The sequence below is a fragment of the Streptopelia decaocto genome (assembly GCF_964273445.1).
Source record: "Streptopelia decaocto genome assembly, chromosome: 1".
NCBI classification, from domain to species: Eukaryota; Metazoa; Chordata; class Aves; order Columbiformes; family Columbidae; genus Streptopelia; species Streptopelia decaocto.
Window position 1 is genome coordinate 93587132 of NC_138663.1, and position 18169 is coordinate 93605300.

Below are 18169 nucleotides of genomic sequence, written 5' to 3' on the forward strand. Positions count from 1 at the left end.
CTGATAAAATTACCATAGCTGGAGAAAGTTTGTTTGATTTGGTTTTGAAATATTTATGACTTAATTAATTAAGCAAATGAACAGGACACCACTGTCTTGTTTTGATATCAAAAGTTCTTTTGCTTCCTGGGTAGGTAAAACTTTCATACAAAGCAGAGGACAAACTTTCTGCTCTTATTTGGCAATGGCCCAGCTTGAAGAGAGGTTGGTTTGCTATTACGAATCATGCTAAGTCAGTGGATGTAGTTTTTTCCATATTCCTTAATCTACCATAAAAAACACTAGGAAATATAGTAGTTTAATGCTTAAGAATCCCTTTTGCTACTTGTGTGTTGATAAGAAAATGCTTTAAAGTTGTTGTGTTTTTCTTTAAAGTTGTGTAAGACTAACCCTTACATGATATTTAGCATGAAATTAAACATTAACACAGTCACCACACTCCCTCCATCCTCAGAAGAAAAAAAGTAAGCAAATAGTCTTTAAATCCTTTTTAATAAATTAATAATCATTCATCAATATTTTCATAAAGCATCTCTTCATCATTCCAATTTACTATTCTTGTTTTTTTCACTGCTGAAGAATACCAAACATACATAGATGTGCCTTAAGCAAAAAAAAGACTGGGTTTTAGTTTATCTTTACAATGGCATGAAATCAACCTAGACTTAAATCACCTTAATATTTCTACTGTTTATTGACCCTTTGGGCTATAACAGAAGATAATTCCAGTTTTCTTTTTTTAATGCCTTTAACAAACAAACGATGTGTAAATGTTGTTTAGAGTAGTGTTGAGTTAGAAAGGAATTAATTAGCTATGAAATACATTACTCTGGTGCAATTTGGTTGAAATTACCATTTTTAGTCTTAAAGCCATCTATGGTTAAATCCATACACTGTAGCTAGTGTTCAGGGACAAGAGCCAGAAAATGGGAGGTCAAGGCAAACACTGTTCTTAACACATGGTTTTGTGTGTGTGTGTGTGTGTGTGTGTGTGTGTGTGTGTGTGTGTGTGTGTGTGTGTGTGCAAGAAGTGGTGCTGGGACTGGAGGAAAGGAATTGGCAAAAAAAAAGGCACAAAAATGCGTGTCAAAGTGTTAACCTTAAGTGTGATTTTCCTGGCTTTTTATCAAGTCAAACAAAGACTTGGAGCTGTTGTTCAAGATTCAAGCTGCTTGTGCCCCATGGAACTCAACTAGACTGATGAACATGAAATCTTGTAAAAAAGCTGAAACCTGAAACTGGCCACTTTCTGTGATGAGAGGCAAGGTGGGGAGTACAGTTTCACGAAAGGTGCTGCAGTAACATACCAGCCTGCAGTTGTGCAATGGGCAAGAAAGGGAGAGTCCTCAGAGACTAAGTTCTCTTGCCCATGCAGGTCCCGAACTGATACATTGCCTCTTCTCTCTGGCCAGACAGTAATTTTCCATCTGAAGATCCTGCCTGAAGCCATCAGAGAACTGATTTTTGCGGGACTTGGTGTACACATTTCTATCACGACTAAAAAGTATCTTCTTGTTGTTGTTGAAGGTCCCTGACTGACCACATGATTTCTAGGAGCTGGGGCTTGAAGAAAACAGAATTGTGATTAACTAATGAGGGTGGAACCACCCTCTTATTGAATCCCATTTTTCAGGGTAGTTGCTTTGGGCACTTACTGAAAGACTTGCTCAAATATCATTTCATTAGGGTAATTTTTACAAGGCAAAGCCTAATGGTTTTAAGCTTTATTAAAATCAGATGTTTTTGCTTAATTAAATTTTGATATTAGGAAAAAAACTTGGGAGGGATTTTCAACAATTCTACCTAATCAGTACTTTGTTAATTGTTTAGTTACTTTGATTATAACAATGCCAATGTGCTCTATAATCCCTTCACAGTCTGAAGAGGTATTAGAGAGCTCATAATACATTGCGGTTTACCAATGGGAGTTCATACTGAGGAGCTTTTAAAAACCAAGTTTTTCTGCTCCAGCTATACGGGTTCCTTTGAGGCTCTTCATACTGTAGAGTCATCTGCAGATACAGTGCTTAACAACTGCAGCTACAGCCACTTTGCACCACTGCCAAGGATGCAGCAGGACTGCAGAGCTGATCCTGTCGGCGCCAGCAGCCGGGGCTGCGGTGAAGGCGACCAGGCGGGGATGGTATTGCAGCTCTGCTGCAAGGAAACTCTGCAGAGCCCGTTCCTGTCCAAGCAGCAGCCCCAAGGATGGGATCACAACTCAGGCTTTGCAACCCAGGTTTGTCTATGCTCAATTTCAGCTCAGAGCAAAGTTTCAGAGTTCAGTTGCAAAGAGTCAGGGGTGGGAAGAGTAACGGACCATACACAGCAGCAACACAAGTATCATTGCTCTACTCACAGATAAATCAAGTACTAGGGAGAACGTGGGTCATTATAGAGCCAAGGCAGCCTTTTCAGTTGCATCTCTTTTTCGTGTTTCTGTAGATGCATATCCACACATTTTCCTCCCATAGATGTCTCTAACTAGCATCCAAAGCTCTTCATCTACCAAAATTTTCCGTCTTTGTCCAGAAAAATTCTACATGCAGAGAGAATCAGCAGGGCGATGCCTGAATTATTTAAGATCTATTTATGCTACTGTATCTGTTGTTATTTGTGAATGTACATGATAGAAACACTTTACAAAAAATATATCTTCTTTTCTTTAGAAAGGTTTAGTTCTGATAAATAACAAATTAAGTTTACAGATCTGAAACTGGCATACCTTGATGACTACAATCTACTAGACTGAAAAAAGTCCCGGTGAGGAAATGAATTGGGATGAAAACCAAAGTGGTCACATTTGCATGAAGGATATGTTTGAACATAGTTGATGCTGAAACAAAACATACTGTTAGCTATTTCTTGTGATCTGTGATGGCAGCACACTAGCTTCGTAAGTGTATGCGTATATACTTTCAGAATATAAATAAAATATGAAAATGCTCCATTACTGCATCAAAGTATCGGAAATGCTCTATTTGTTCAATTCTAGAGAATAAAAATTGTAACATCACAGAAACAAAAATATGACATAGCATGCAGTCACAACAGCAAGCACAGGGAAGAAAAATATTGAGAAAATATACTTATATGCATATTATGCAAAGATATTTTACATTAACATACAATGTTATAAGAATGTCAAATAACGTGAATGCATGTTTAAAAAAGGCTACAACTAGGTGGTTTCATGTCGAAGTAGCAAATAACCTGAGACACCTTCTATGCTTTCACTGGAATAACAATCTTTAAATCTACAGCAGATGTAAAACACATTGACAGTAGTTGAATTCTCAGCTAAATTATACTAAAAATGTGCTGTTCTCTTTCAAAATGACATGGCAGCTGGAATCAGTCCAAGGGAAGGAAAATGTGCTGTACATTTACAGTACTTACAAAAGATTCGTTTCACTGTTGATGGACACTTAAAATGCTTGTTTGAAATATTATTAACATGAATATGTCTCCAAAGACCTAGAGCAACATTCCCATGATCAGTTTGCTTACAGCAGAAGAGAAAGCAAGAAATCATTAAAAATGATGCCCATTCAGGACTGGGAAAAAATATATTCTGAAATACATAAACCAAAGAAATTTTAGCAATGAAAAATAAATTTGGCTTGATGAAATTGTAGTTGATGTATCTGCAATACAAATGACTTATTTTAAACTCACCAGTGTAACTCTGTCACTTTATGATTAGTGTGTATGGCAGCATTTACAAACAATGTTACTGAATACTGACTTTATACACGATTACAGCTGTTTGAAAATTTCTATGACCATCAAAGTTTTGTAGTGATAATATACAACGCCTACTTTCTCAAGGCTTTTGTTTGGACGACACCTGCCTTTTGATTTAAAAAGTTCCTCTGAAGTGCATTCTATGTTAAAGTGTCCATAACCTCAGAATGAATGTGTACATGTGTGTGTGCATACATATACTTCTGCTTTGCAGAGTGTGCTTTTACATGCACACAACTCTTTGCTATATGTATTCACACATACATAAGTATGGTCTACATAGTAAAAGTTCATATATATATATATTTTATATATAAATATATATAAACTCTGCAGGCAAGAATTACTTCATTTATTATAATTGAAGTCCTTTAAAAAAGTTCAGTCACTCAGTTAACGTAGTAGAGCCAGTAAATTAAGTTGAAAAGAGAAAATGTGAATGGAAACACCATTCTTGACCATCTGTCAATGGCATTCACATCTGTTAGATCAGGGATTTTTATTTTCAGCTGCGAAGATCTTCTTCGTAAATGGCCCCTCTTGCTGTGGGAGCCTGTTCTTTCTGACGAACGCCTTCCAAGGCTTTCACGATGTGAGCTTTGTTTTCTGTACTGGATTCCTGAGTTGTCAAAGGATATTGTTGAATTTCTGGCATCCGTAACACTGGTGGTGACCTCGTTGCTTGCCACTTCATTGTGAATTTCAAGAGATGTTAGCAGAATGTTTCCATGGGTGTCCACCTAGAGGGCAAAAATAGAAATATAAATTGTTCCAAAAGACTTGACATCTATCAGCTGAATGTGGGTGTATTTAAATGCCTGAACTCGTACATATTTTAAGAAAGCATGTATTCATTTTAAACATGTGATAATCTCAGAAAAAAATGGCAACACTCAGCTGCTTAAATTAGGCAAGTGCTTAAATACTTTCACAGTGCTACCAACATTCATTACAGAACTGTATTTGGCAAAATCAATAATTTGTCTCTCTCGCTCTCTCTAAACCAGTCACATTTTAAAGGATTATATGGTTGAGTGAAATCTCCACACCTCGGGTCAGTATAGTTCTGACTTGATGAATTCTTTGCATTTTGGAATCACAGAGCTTACATACAACTTATCTCTTGAACTCCTTCCAAAATCATTTGCACAGTTTTGCAATCATGGCAATGCTTCACTGTGGGGCTTTTCCACTTGGGTAAGTGATCTTAAAAAGCAATGAACTTAGAAAAGGAAGAAAACTGTTGAACTGGGGAAACAGGTGGCATTCTTCTACCTCCATATCCAAGAGGTGCTGAGCACAGTGTTTAGCACAGTGTTGAACACAGGTGGGCAATGCATTGTCATTTTCAGTAAATAAGTGGAAGGTTATGATCACCTGGAATCCTTAAATTCTGGTCCAGACTCTCTAGACCCCCTGAGTACTGACAGAGGAGGAGCAGCACAGAGTTGGGTACAGCTCCTTCAGTCCAGAGAAACTTCCAGTTCCCATGAGTGGTACTGATGGGCAGCCCCAAATAATGCTGTCTGTGTCAGTATTTGGTCACTTCAGTGGTGGGGCAGCACATCACCTTGTGCCCCGTGCCCTGCATGCTGGAGGACAGGAAGAGAAGACAGCTGATGCAGGGATCAGCTCCATGTTTCGTGCCAGATTTTGGGAAAGGAAAATAACACCTGAATGTAAAATAAGTGCTCTGTACTGGGTATTTTAAGCCAGTTAATGCATGTGTGACTCTGTTCAAGTGAACTCCATTCCCCATGTCAGAAATAGAAAGTGAATCATGGCATACAGGATAATTTCCAGTTTTACATATACAATTTATTCATACACAGTTCATCCTGTAATTAAGACATTTTTCTAACGTGCCACACGATCTAGCTGTGTTAACTGTGCAGCAGTTGAATATCTTGAATTATTCTTCTATCCTAGAAGCATCTGTTTAAAAGTGGTTGAGAAAACACACTACTGTAATGGCCTTTTGAAGTTTGTACAGTCATCTGATACCATGTCCTTTGCAAGCTTCATGTGATGCATTAAAAGCATGCGTAGCTATGTGTCTGTCCATATGCATTTAGCTTTTTTCAATCTTGTTAAAATTCCGTAAAAAAGATATTTCTTTCATCAATTACTGATGCTACAGCTCATCTTTCCTTAATGAAAAAAATTATGATAGCATATCAGCAATACTTTGCCAAGCTTCTTGCAAATGGAAAAATAATATAAAATGCTATGAATGACATATAGACAAGTAGAAAAAAAAACCCTAAGGTAGCCAACAAACCCTGCTGTTGTAGGCAACAGTACATTATGCTGATGAGTGCTTATAAATAAAAATAAACAATGTGAACCAAAATAATGGGGTGGAGATTCCTCAGTGGTGATTAAGAATAAATTATTTTCCCCATGGCAGAAACCCATTGGGTACAAAATTATGAGTTTGAATTTTGTAGAAAGAGTTCATGCTGCTGAGCAGTATCTGTAAGCAGGGAACACACACAGCTGTAAAATACAGCCATGGATATCATCACTACCTACTACACCTCTCCGAAAAGAACTGATTCAGTTTTCTCTCTTCTTTTTTTTTTCCACACCCCCCCCGCCCCCCAAAGTGTGCAAATTATGACCAGGATTTATAAAAGCATTATATAAAATATCTCCACAATCTGCATTTTCTTTATGAAGCTTAAAACTAAATCTTCCACCCAAGCCTCCACAGTGTCACATGTCATCTCCTTTCCCATCTCCAACTAGGCTTTGAGAAATGTCCTTCAGCTTACTAAAAATGCCTCAGCAGAGACCATTTTGCCAGGGTCCATCCTGACAGCACTGTCTTCCCCTTGCAGGTCTCTACTCCCTTTCCTTCCTTCCTTCCACCACTACAGTATCAGATGGTCTTTCCCTGAGGGCTTCCTGATCTCTCCCGAGTCTCTCTGTCACCTATATATATATATACACAGACTTTAGTCCATCCATGGGTATTTTGTCCTTCTACACCAAGCCTGGACTTTTTTAAGTGAGGTGTCAGCTGAAAGCTTCTATTCTAGAGGGTACACCTAAGTATTCAGGCTTCTCCTACCCAAGGAATTATTTTGATTCCAGTTATTTCATTGCACTGTGTAGCCTTCTTCACCTTATCTGCCAGCCCTACATGCCACTCTATCGTGGCTTCTGCCAATGATGCTGCCACTTTTCACTGCTTGTCAATGCATCTATAAACCAAACTAGGAAGGCAGTCAGGAAAGTTGCAACATCTGTGTAAATGCTTTGTCTGAAGATACCATTATGTCTTATGAAGCTGCATGACAGCATATATTTTCTCAAAATGTCAAATGAAACATATTTGGAAACATACTTTTGAAATGTATCTCTTTGTTAACAGAGGAACAGACTTGCATGTCAAATACAAGGAAGGAGCAGATGGAGAGATGAAGAGGTCTGTGGAAACTGAAATCAGGCTTCTGGTCCACAGATACTCTTGAGACCTATTCCCGCAAATTGTATTGATTCCTTCAGAGGTTTTGGATAAACCACCTAAGCTCTCAACAACATTAAAGCAGTATATGCTAATGCTTTGTGGCAATCTTAAGGTGATGTTGTTAAGTATGAATAATTAATGCATGCAACATGTTAAAAAGTATGTATGTGCACATAAGCATGACTTCTGAATGATTTAAGCAATTATTTAAATGACTTTGACAAATGTACACAAGCTCTCTCAATGAATAAAGAAGCAAACCAAAAATGTAAGGGTGCCATTTGCAAGTTGACTCATCTTTGCCTGAATATACAGGTAAGGCAAAATCTTCTTTGAGTGAACATGAGTGTTGCTTGGAGGCTCCAGGGAAAATGTTACCCCTGGTGCAGATATAGATTAAGCAAAGCAGCTGAACCCATTACAGATAGTCATGGCCACACATGACGAGCAAGACCAATGTCTTTGATAAAACTTTAGTTTTGCTCCTTGTGAGTTTCCGAATATAATTTCATCACCTGGCTCAAAAATGTCCCTGTCTGTGCACTGGAAATTCTCCCCACAATGTTAACACCAGGCTTTACTTTTGAACCTTGCTACGAATCAGAGAGATGACATTGTGGATTCAGCTGATTTCCCCTCACTCCTTACCATTCTGCTTTAACTTAAGGACTTCTGGTTTTTTCTTTCTCTGCCAACCCTTTGTCTCCGTGCTTGTCGCAGTCTCCTTTCTGCCTGACCATGGCTCCACCTGAAGCCATTCATTCACATTTCCCCGCTATGGTCTCCACTGCTGGTGCTCCCATCTTGCCCCCAACAGAAGCCAGGGCTGGTTGTTTCCATGGAGTGTTTCCCAGTGAGCTCATCAAAGCTAAGTACCAAAGCATAATTAATTCCCTGCTGAATCAGCATGGATCCAAATATGCAAAACTGATGCTCTTATTTCAGAATCAATTTTAATCAAACCCCATCCCTCCCACCTCTGAACAACTACAGCTCCTGCATCAGGGTGAAGTGATTGAATCTCACATAACTCTGTTTGGAGGCTGAGAAGCATGAAATGCTGTGAGATGTTTTATACACAGAAAAACATTCACTTTTCAAGGTTCACCATTTCTGAACTATACATACTGCCGTACAAATAAAAAACCTAAAGACTGTAGCAGCCTGTTGTCATCACACAAAAATGACCATAACTTACCTAACTGAAGCTAGGAAGGGGAGAATTAAGATAAGGCTCACAAAGAACCTCTGGTCCTTGCTCTTGGAGGAACATCACATCACCAATGGGCTCAACTTCGATTGTATGTTGTAGCTATGAAACTTCAATGCCCTTTTACACCTGGAAAGTCCTGAATCTACTTAATTCCAAACAAGACACTGGCTCATTCAGATGTTAGGTATTGTAATGACACGAAAGGCAAGAGCTGCTATTTAATACCTTTATTCAATCAAGATTCTTGAAAAACTTCAGCTTTAATGCCAATATGAAAATATTTTACTACAGTTGGGAAACTACCATAAGGCTTGATTTACTATTAGGTAGTGTCTGAATTATTTCAGGTTCATTTAGTTCTCTGTTTAATATTCCATAAATTTTAAGGAGTACTTCACAATGAAATCTCTTTTTCCTCATAAGGCTTGCACTCGACTACACAAAAAGAGGCACCATTTTGCTAAAATCCCATAGGTTTGCTTTGGAGTTCATCAATCCCAAATTTTTAAATACCATGTAAACACTTTCCATCATATGAGGCAATATAAATGCAAATAGCAGGCTTAACCAACAGCATGAAAAGCTGTCTCTGTAGTCAGTCTTGTGTTATTTTACAACAAAATTACTATTCAAGTACATTATCCCACAAAATAGATCTCTCTTTAGAGTTATTAGAAAATGGAAATTATTTTTGGTGGAAACTGCAACCTAGACTCCAGCTATCTGATTCTCACCTGATCTGTCCTGGTGCAAGCATCTATGGTTTCACAAGTAATAAACTACCTGCTAGAAGTTTTCATCTTCTTAATGTATAAATGGCTTTGCAACGTGTAGAACAGTACATGATCAGGCCCTAAGTGTTATCTGTGCTTAAAGCAAAATCCATTGATCACATTATAGCTTGGATATTTTAAAATTAATTTCAAATGGCAACTATAACAAAAATGACAGTGTTGAGTGTTCTGGAACCTAAAAATTGATACTTTTCTCACTATCAGTATAATATATTTATATTAATTAATGAGCACAAAAAAATGAGACATCAGCCTAGTAGATGAGCCCAGGGTAGCCAGTGGAACTGGGAAGATGGAAAGATCTTGAAAAAAACAGAAAATATGAAGAATAAAAAAACCTAGGAAGTTGCATCTTAGTATTCCTGTCTACCGAGTAAGAGCAGAGTTTGACAATAAACCTTGGTATATCTGAATGGACAAAGAACAGGAAATTAAAGTATGGTCCTCCCTTTCCCTGTATTGTACATTGTCTGTGGATTCTTACAATCTCTGGGCTGTACGATGGATTGCATGTGCAATCCTTACTGCCTCTGGATTTGCATCATTCATACTTGTGCAAAGGGGCTGTAGAACAAAATCAGTACAAGCATGAGGCTCCCAGTGCACAATGAATGTCCCCATCATAAGCACTACAGGACTAGAGTTCTTCCCACACAAACTGTGCTTGTCACCCATGACAGATATTTTTCAAAATTTGGCACCTACTCATCACACTCATGTTTCAGAAATATCCCACTGTTCAAAACAGCACTGAAAAAAATATCCAGGAAAGATGAATATGCACAGGAGAATACTGGCAGCTTTGCTATTCTCATATTTCCCAGTTTAAACTGAGTGATAATTCTGCCACAGCAGCCAAGATATTCATTCTCAGAATAAAATCCCACTTGTGAGAAGGGTTGCTACAATTAACAATTCTTTAAAAGTGCTAAGTAGATGTAAGTGGCCTGAGCCTCTGCCACAGATGACAGCGGGGGTTTGAGCCAGGAATCTCCAGAGCTAAAAAAACACAACCAACCAAACATGAAGGAAGTGCCTGATGAGAAGGGCCTTTTTATAAAGGGTTATGCATTGTTTTTGTTCAAAGGAAACTCTTCCCACATGCCTGACAGCCACGGGGGTTTGAAGCTTGAATAAGTTTCTGTGACAGTTACCCTCCTCATTAATACCCTGGGGCTGAACTTTTGGACCCACCAAACTGAAAACGTAAATTGCCACAGCTTGAACTAAGAAGCAATATTTTTAGCAGGGGACTGTAACAAATCATAACCTCTGTGGATTGGCCCAGAAGGAGCAATGTCTAAAACACATGCTCACCAGCTGATTATGCCAGTAGCCTCTATCACAAGAGTGAACAACAAGTGAGAACAGGATTGCCTTAGAGCTCTCTCCTGCTGATTTAGTTGTAAATTAGGCTGTATCTGAGCCTTATTTAAAAGAATTTATGTTGCCAAACTGAAAGTGCATGGAGAGCAACAAATGAAGCCTGAATCTGCCAATGCAAACAGGAGAAATAGAATTGATCCATAGCAATGGTGATCGGTTTTCAAGGGAAAATATTTTTACAGGCTACCTATTCTTGTCTGACAGTTTTTCCACAAATGGAGGACTTTAATACCACAGGCACAATAAATATTTTATGAAAAATCAAGATTCAATTCTTCCTTTATACTGTAGCTTGTCCTTATATATGAAACAGTGTATCAAGGTTTTCAAGAGAGAGTTTCAATCCAAAACTGGTATGTGTAAGAAAATTGGTTTACATGAAAAAAAAAAAAAAAAAGAGCATCCTATATTCATCTCCAGTAACTGTGGTTTTCTAAGAAAAGGCTGGAAAAGTTCAGCAAGGAATATTGTTTATAGTGCATTTTCTGAAATAAAATATGATGCAAAAGCAGTCAAATGAAGGGAAGGCCATGCATGAAATTTTCTTTGTAGTCAGCTGCTGATCCACAAATGAGTCATTCGTAAAGGCTCGCTCAGGTTTCATCTCATCGCCAGCTCTGAATCTTCTGAAACCACTCCCAGAGATTCAGATCTGTCAGATGCGCCTCAGTCTTTGTGCCACCTTCAGCAGTGCTACACGGGAGAATACAGGGCAGAGTTTTCCTCTCCCCACTGCTTTTCCTCATCATTTGTGCAATGTGAGGACACTGGCTGTGCTGTTTGCATGCTACAAGGGCTCTTCTTTCCCTAATGCCTGGAGCTATGGGGCTTGATGGCTTTATCACATGGGCTGAGCTGGACAAAAAGCCGTAATGGGAGCAGTGAAGCCAACAGGCAGCTCGGCGGCAGCAGCTGGTGAAGCCCTCCCAACACAGCAAGTTTTGATGGCAGCGTGTCAGGAACAGCTCAGAGAGAAGTGCTCAAAAGCTTGGTGTTGTGGAAAGACATGTCCACAGCAGCAGCATTGATATGGAGACGGCTGTGCCAGTTTTGGTTTTTCAAACCCGTAACCTCCGACACGGGACAACGCAAATGCAAATGCATTAGTAAGCAGAGTTACTGAGCAAGGACAGTGGCTGCTTTGCAAAGCAATTATCAAATAAAACACAAACATACCCACATCTGCAGATCTTATGCCCTAGAACATTTTTGTTATTAAATCTCTTGTGCCGTACAATCAAATAAGACTAGGAAAGCATGAAAAACCCTCTTGCTCCTATAAGAGGAATGTTTATAACCAAGCCTGTTAGCTTGCACACCAGACCTCAGTTATTTGATGTGTAAAACATTAAGTACAACATCAGTGTCCATGATGGTTCTATCGGTTTCCATTGGCTAAAATGCTCCGGTGTGGAAATAACATGGCATCTTCCTTTATCTCCCTCTTGTTCCCTTTGCCTCAGGACAGACACTGCCTCAGCAGCACTCCCAGTCTTGGATATCATAAGAGCAATGCTAGAACTCAGGGCCTGAATGCCAGGCAGTATGTTGTGCTGCCTCTGCTCTGCCAGCCCTGCCTCCCAACACAAACAAACGACTCCCACAGCGCCGCAGCCCCTCCTGGCTGAGCACCGACTCAGGCTGGACCTGACACAACCCAGTGTTGTTCTGTCACTACATCCACAAGTTACAGCATCTGATATGGACAATAAATGGGCTAATTTATATATATATATATTATTTTTTTTTCTTTTTTTTTTTTCTGGTGCCCCTGGGCCACTACTCTAAATCAATGACAGGGAGCTCATGCACATGGTTCATATATAAGCAAATTCAACTACTAAAACAAAATAGCAGCACAAACCAATCCAAAATGGTAGTCTTAGAGACAAACTAAAAGTAAAGCCTTTTCCCAGTTGTATATTTGAACCCTTTTCAATCTTCTTTCCAGTCCAGTGTACATTTTGACAACGAATAGTAGCTATAGCTGCAAAGGCAGCTGCCTGTTTTTAGGCACTCTCTCTTTCTTTAAAAATGCTACTCAGCCTCAAATCATGTGAGATTTGAAATATTTACCAGGATTATAAACCTTCTCTTTCTGAAGGGAAACACACTCCACGGAAGCTTGAAGACTCATGAAAATGAGAAAAACAGTAATTTCACTGAACTGGCACAAAGGAGTCTCCATCCATGGCTCCGAGCCTTCCTTACTGTGCAGTATGCCCTCCAGTTTGTGAGCCTCTCCCAGAACATTCAGCCCTGAGTCCCAGCTCCAAAGCAAGAAGCAAGTAAATGCCAAGAAGCCATTATTTCCATCAAATTCAATGATCTTCAAGAACCACCAAAGGAGAAGTTACAATTGAATGTCTCTTTACTGCCTCTGAAGAGGTCAGAGCCAAGGTTGCAGAGCTTTCAGGTACTGTTTTCCATGGCAAATATGTTAAAAACTCTGGCATTACCACCTGTCCTGTTAGAGCCACGGATGTCTGTACAGCATGGTACACAGTGGGTATGACCCAGAACCACAGAAACCATTTTCGTGCTTCAGGGCTGTGGTGTCTGGAAGCCCTGGTAAACTTTGTCCAAAGTAGATTTGCTAGATGGATTTTCCCTCAGCTGCTCATCCTGGAAGTAATGGGACCTCTTGCCTACTCCAAGAAACTCCCTCTGCTTTCCATTTGCCAGAGCTTCTCAAAGGAGAACTTCAGATTTGACATCCCACATCCACTGAATCTGCATTTTCTGTCTATGTTTTGTTTCAAAGAATGATTTCTGATCAGCTCTACCTAGCGTCCCTGTCTTTTCCTGTTGTATGCTGGCACTGCTTCTCCAAAGGCACTGAATCCAGTGACTGCAACAAAGGTGTTTTGACTTCACCAGCTGAGGCCTGGAGACAAAATGTTTTCTACACAGAATGGTACCACAACTCATTATTTATCCTGTGCCATTCAAACAGCAAATATTCACAGTCAGTATGAGCATATGCATTTCTACAAAGCATACAGAGTTCCCTTCCACAGACGGGACTCCATGGGACAAAGTAACACTCTCTTCTTTCAGCTCTGGTGTGCTGAATTTGTGCCCTAATGTCATTCATGCATGCTTGATATTAAACCAGCATAAAAGTCAGAACAGTCCATGATATATGTTTAGGATGGTCCAAAAAGAAAAGAATAGGCTGTAAATCAAAAGTGATTTAAAAAAAAAAAGAAGGTTGATATATGGTATGATCAGGTCTGGAACATAAAAATAGCATGATCTGAATATGAAAACCACTCATTTTCATTAGTTAAGGTATTTAGGCTTCTTTTGACAATACAGACCAATTGATCTCAAGAACAGTCAGGCATGTGGTGCTACTGAGCTCATTAACAAGTCTTGTACTGAATTATGTAAATCTTTTAAATGGATGAGATTCACCAGAAGGTTTCCATTGGGAGAACTGAACCTTCATGCATACATCTGCACTACCTGCTTACAGCTAAAACCGGCATCACTTTCAGTTGTGATACTCTTCTATTCCCACCTGCTTTTTTTACAACTATTTGTTTTTCCAGGAAAGGGAATTCATTCTTGTTTTTAGCTTAGCCCTAAGCAGTGCTGCCAACTGTGATGAGAATTTGGTTTCATAATGTAGTGGACAAAAATGAGTTTATTGGTTCAAAAATTATTTCACAGATATGAATGTCAATAATAAGGTGTAGTTCTATATTACATTTACCGTAGCAGACAAAATCATTAGGATCAAAAAATACAGCTTGAAATTGCTTTTGTGATCCTGGTATTTAATGAACTGGTAGTGGTTTTCTAATTTATAGCTGATAGAAAAAAAAAAGCCTTACTTAACAAAACTGAATGAAAAAGCCTCACTGGGAGCATTTCAGCCAAAAAAGATGTTCTATTCAAACTGACATGGCTTGCTAACATCACATAATGTTGAATACATTGAATTTCTCTTGCAAAGGGAAAAAAGAGTATTCATTGGAGGAAGCAATACTCCAAGCAAGGAAATAGGCTACTGTGTAATCAGCACAGGCCATGCCAATACTGTGTTTCAGATATCAATGTGAAAGTTTCTCTAGGAATCACGATTTTCTGCCGGTCTTAAGCAGCACATGGTGATGCCACACACAGTGGTTCAGCTATGCTGGCCAATTAATTAGCTTGGCAGAACTAATCCCTTATCTGTTCTCTTCCATTCTAAAGGCGTCTGCTCAAAGTGAGAAAAAGCATGCTCTGATCCTGGATTCCTTTACGTAGGTACTTGAAGAAAATCACAATTAAATTATATTGGATTTAGACAAATACATGACTTCGTAGATCTGGGCCTTTAATTTCAAGCTCCTATTGTTATCTTCTTCTTACAGTTACCTGTCATACAGTTATACTAACTTCAATTTTTGTATGGCTAAATATTTTCTTCTATGTAGGTTCTTGAGCATAAAAATGCCAGTTTGTCCACAAAAGAGAGATGTGGTTGGTGATGTTTTTACACTTTTTAAAAAAAAAATTCATACAGTTAGTTTTTGTAATAAAAGAGAGATTATATATCGATTAAAGAATCCTACCCGGTTGCCTTCAAACTTCAAGCGATCGTTGTTTGCCTTTGCTGTTTTTTCTGCAAGTTTCTTCTGTCTTTGAGGGCCTTTTCCGAAGAAAATGTAATTGACAAAGGCGTATTCAAGTAAGGCCAAGAAGACAAATACAAAGCAGCCCATAAGATACATGTCAATGGCTTTAACATATGGAATTTTAGGCAAAGTCTCTCGCAGATGAGTGTTGATTGTTGTCATAGTCAGCACAGTTGTAATTCCTACACAAAGAAAAAAAAGAGCACATATCTTACAACTCCAAGCAGATCATGCTTCAATTTTGTTTTCATTTTTGGCAAATTTGCCATGTCAATGTGAAGAAGCTTAAAAATTTGTGGAAGATGTCTCTCAGGTGACATCACTGTAAATGAAAGCAGAGTTAAAGCTTGATGCATCATTATTCTGTAACAGTATTTCGCTCTTATGGTCAGGGGAAACAGCTCACAACAGGGCCTGGCACCACTGCCATGAGTTAACGTCGTTTCACAGAAGCCAGTGCAGACGTACTGAGGATCTCCTCCATGAAGACCAAACTGATCTGCAACAGGAAGGCAAACAGTCTGCCAAGCATTGAGAGGTGTGCTCTTCCAGCATGGTGCTGCTAAACACAATGGAGAGAAGTTTTTTAAAACTGATAAAACTGATTAGAGGTCTGGATAGATAAAACCATGTGCACATAGATTAGGTCCTTAAGGACATGGTTTAGTGGTAGACTTGGCAGTGTTAGGTCAACGGTTGGACTTCATGATCTTAAAGGTCTCCAGCCAAAACGATTCTATGATTCTTTATTAAGGCAGAGTGTTCAAATGGATAGTGATTCTTCCTGTGTAGTTTTAAATTTCTAAGAGTTAAGCAGTTGGTTGAAGTTAGTCCTCTAGGGGCCCTCTGCAGTAGATGGAGAGAGACATGCACATTTCTAGAGCAGTGTATCCCATCTATTTTAGTCACCTGTTTCAGGAAAGGACAATATAGAAGCGGGATTTGAGATGACTAGTTTAGAGCAGTAGTCTAATTTTTACACAGCAAGAAGTGAGATGAGCAGTGAGAGCTAGACAGGTGCATTTCTGGAAAGAAAAAGTGAAGGAGGGAAAGCCGTATTTTTATAGTGATCGACTGGACACTAATAAACTGCCTAGAAAATCTATAAGGTATGACAAACCCTCATTTATTTACCAAAGAATGGACATAGCACCTGAAAATACATCACAGAGCACTGCTTTGAAAAGCTGGTAAGAAAAGCAAATTTACTGTTGGTCTGCTTGAATTCACAATAAACTGCAGGGTCTGTATCTCTGCTGGAAATTTAATGGGAATTGCAAGTCACAGGTGGCTGAAAACACTGATTTGCGGAATAAGTCTACATTGGTAAAAGAGGCAAGCCATTCTAATAGGTCCTCTCCATTACTGTTTTCTCTGATTCCATAATTATACCATCAGTTTGTAAGTAGTCACTAAAATGCAGGCAGAACAAAAAGAACAAAAAGAATATTGCTGCCATATTATGAAGCACAGCTTCTTTTACCTGAAGAGACAGGCATAAAGACAATATAACTCAAAATCAAGCTGACAGTGTAAACAGTGTCACTCCAGGGAACTGTAGTAGTAGCCTATGAGGTTCTGTAACAGATATTTTGTATATTTAGTAAGTCAGCATCATGTGGTTTTCAGTGCTTTTCTTCTAAACAAGTGAAACAAGTGTGTGTTGATGTCAGATATTTCACAGTTCGAAATACAGCGGAGACACACAACAGCACAAGCTTATTTAAAAATTGTATTGACTTTAACTCACCCAGCTCTGCAATAAAGTGAGTAAAACTGACAGATCATTTTTACCTAAAGAAACTTTGACGAAGTCTCTAGAAAAACTCCATGTGAGCACAAGGAATACGGGTGAGGAGGATGGAGGACTGCAGCAAACACTATCACACATTTGCAGCCCAAGGGATTTCATGAGCCTGAATTAGTTTCTTTCTTTGCAGAATTACCTGCGGCTGCTTCCCATAAGGGATTCAAAAATTGCCTAGGACCAAAGTGATTCTCATATCAGAAATCCCATAAATTCCTTTTACGACACCAGAGGTATCTCACTAGCATCCCATAGATGCTTACCACAGCCTAGGTCAACAACAGACTTAAAAGCCTGTCCAGTGGGATGTATAATGCCTACATTTTTGGTGCTTGTTCCAAGGCTGCTATCTAGATTCCAGAGGTAAAAGTCCTGAAACACCACACAGGCGGAGTTTGGTGGCTCTCTTGGTGATCCAGAACATTAACCACACTGAATAGAAAGGTGGCTATCACCAACCAAAAGGAAATAGATCCCCTAGGAGATCCTGACACTCTGCAGGCAAATTCCATTCTGAAGATCGATAATTTGTTTTAAAGTACAGCTGGATGAGAAGCAGATGACACTCACTGATCATAGAAAAATAGGTTAATCTTGTGATTAGAGCCCTTACCAAGAGTGAGAACTCTAGAGATTATTTTTCTCCTCACTCTAAGGACTGTGTTTAGGAACTTCAAGGGCAAACTAGTGAAAACTCAGTTTTGAGCAGAATTGATGGTTTTGAAAATTTCTCTTGAAATCAGCCCTGCATCAGCCTCTATCTGCAGTGTCCAAAGCACACAGTCTCTGGAATGAGCTGCCCTTTGCTCCATGCCTGGGTTTCTCTGTCGAGGCAACTACTGGGTTCAGTGCAGGCTGGAGCACACATGACACGTGCAGTAAAGGACCATGGACAGGAACAAACCAAGGAAGGGAATGAACTAGAATCAGGCTCTTGTGGAGAACACAGGCCTCCTGCAGGGGCTGAGTAAAAGCTCCATGTCCCTAAGAATTGCACAGGAATCCTTTCTCTAAGAAACAGAGAGGCCAGCAGCCCTTACCCTCCTCTGTAAGCCCTTACCTTACCCTTCCCTTTTCAGAGCCAGTTACATATTTCCAAATGTGCTATTATTGCCT

General features: G+C 39.2%; 1 protein-coding gene across 1 annotated transcript in view; it reads right to left on the reverse strand.

Annotated features, from left to right (window-relative positions):
* Positions 1–2954: 2954 nt before the first annotated feature.
* The window catches only part of GABRB3 (gamma-aminobutyric acid type A receptor subunit beta3), a 114560-nt gene continuing 99345 nt past the window's right edge, over positions 2955–18169 (reverse strand). Inside the window, exons 8-9 of the mRNA XM_082043435.1 lie at positions 15184–15428; positions 2955–4487 (exon numbers count right to left, since the gene is read on the reverse strand). Coding sequence (XP_081899561.1) covers positions 4137–4487; positions 15184–15428 — 596 coding nt within the window. The 3' untranslated portion in view covers positions 2955–4136. The remainder of the gene's footprint in view (positions 4488–15183; positions 15429–18169) is intronic.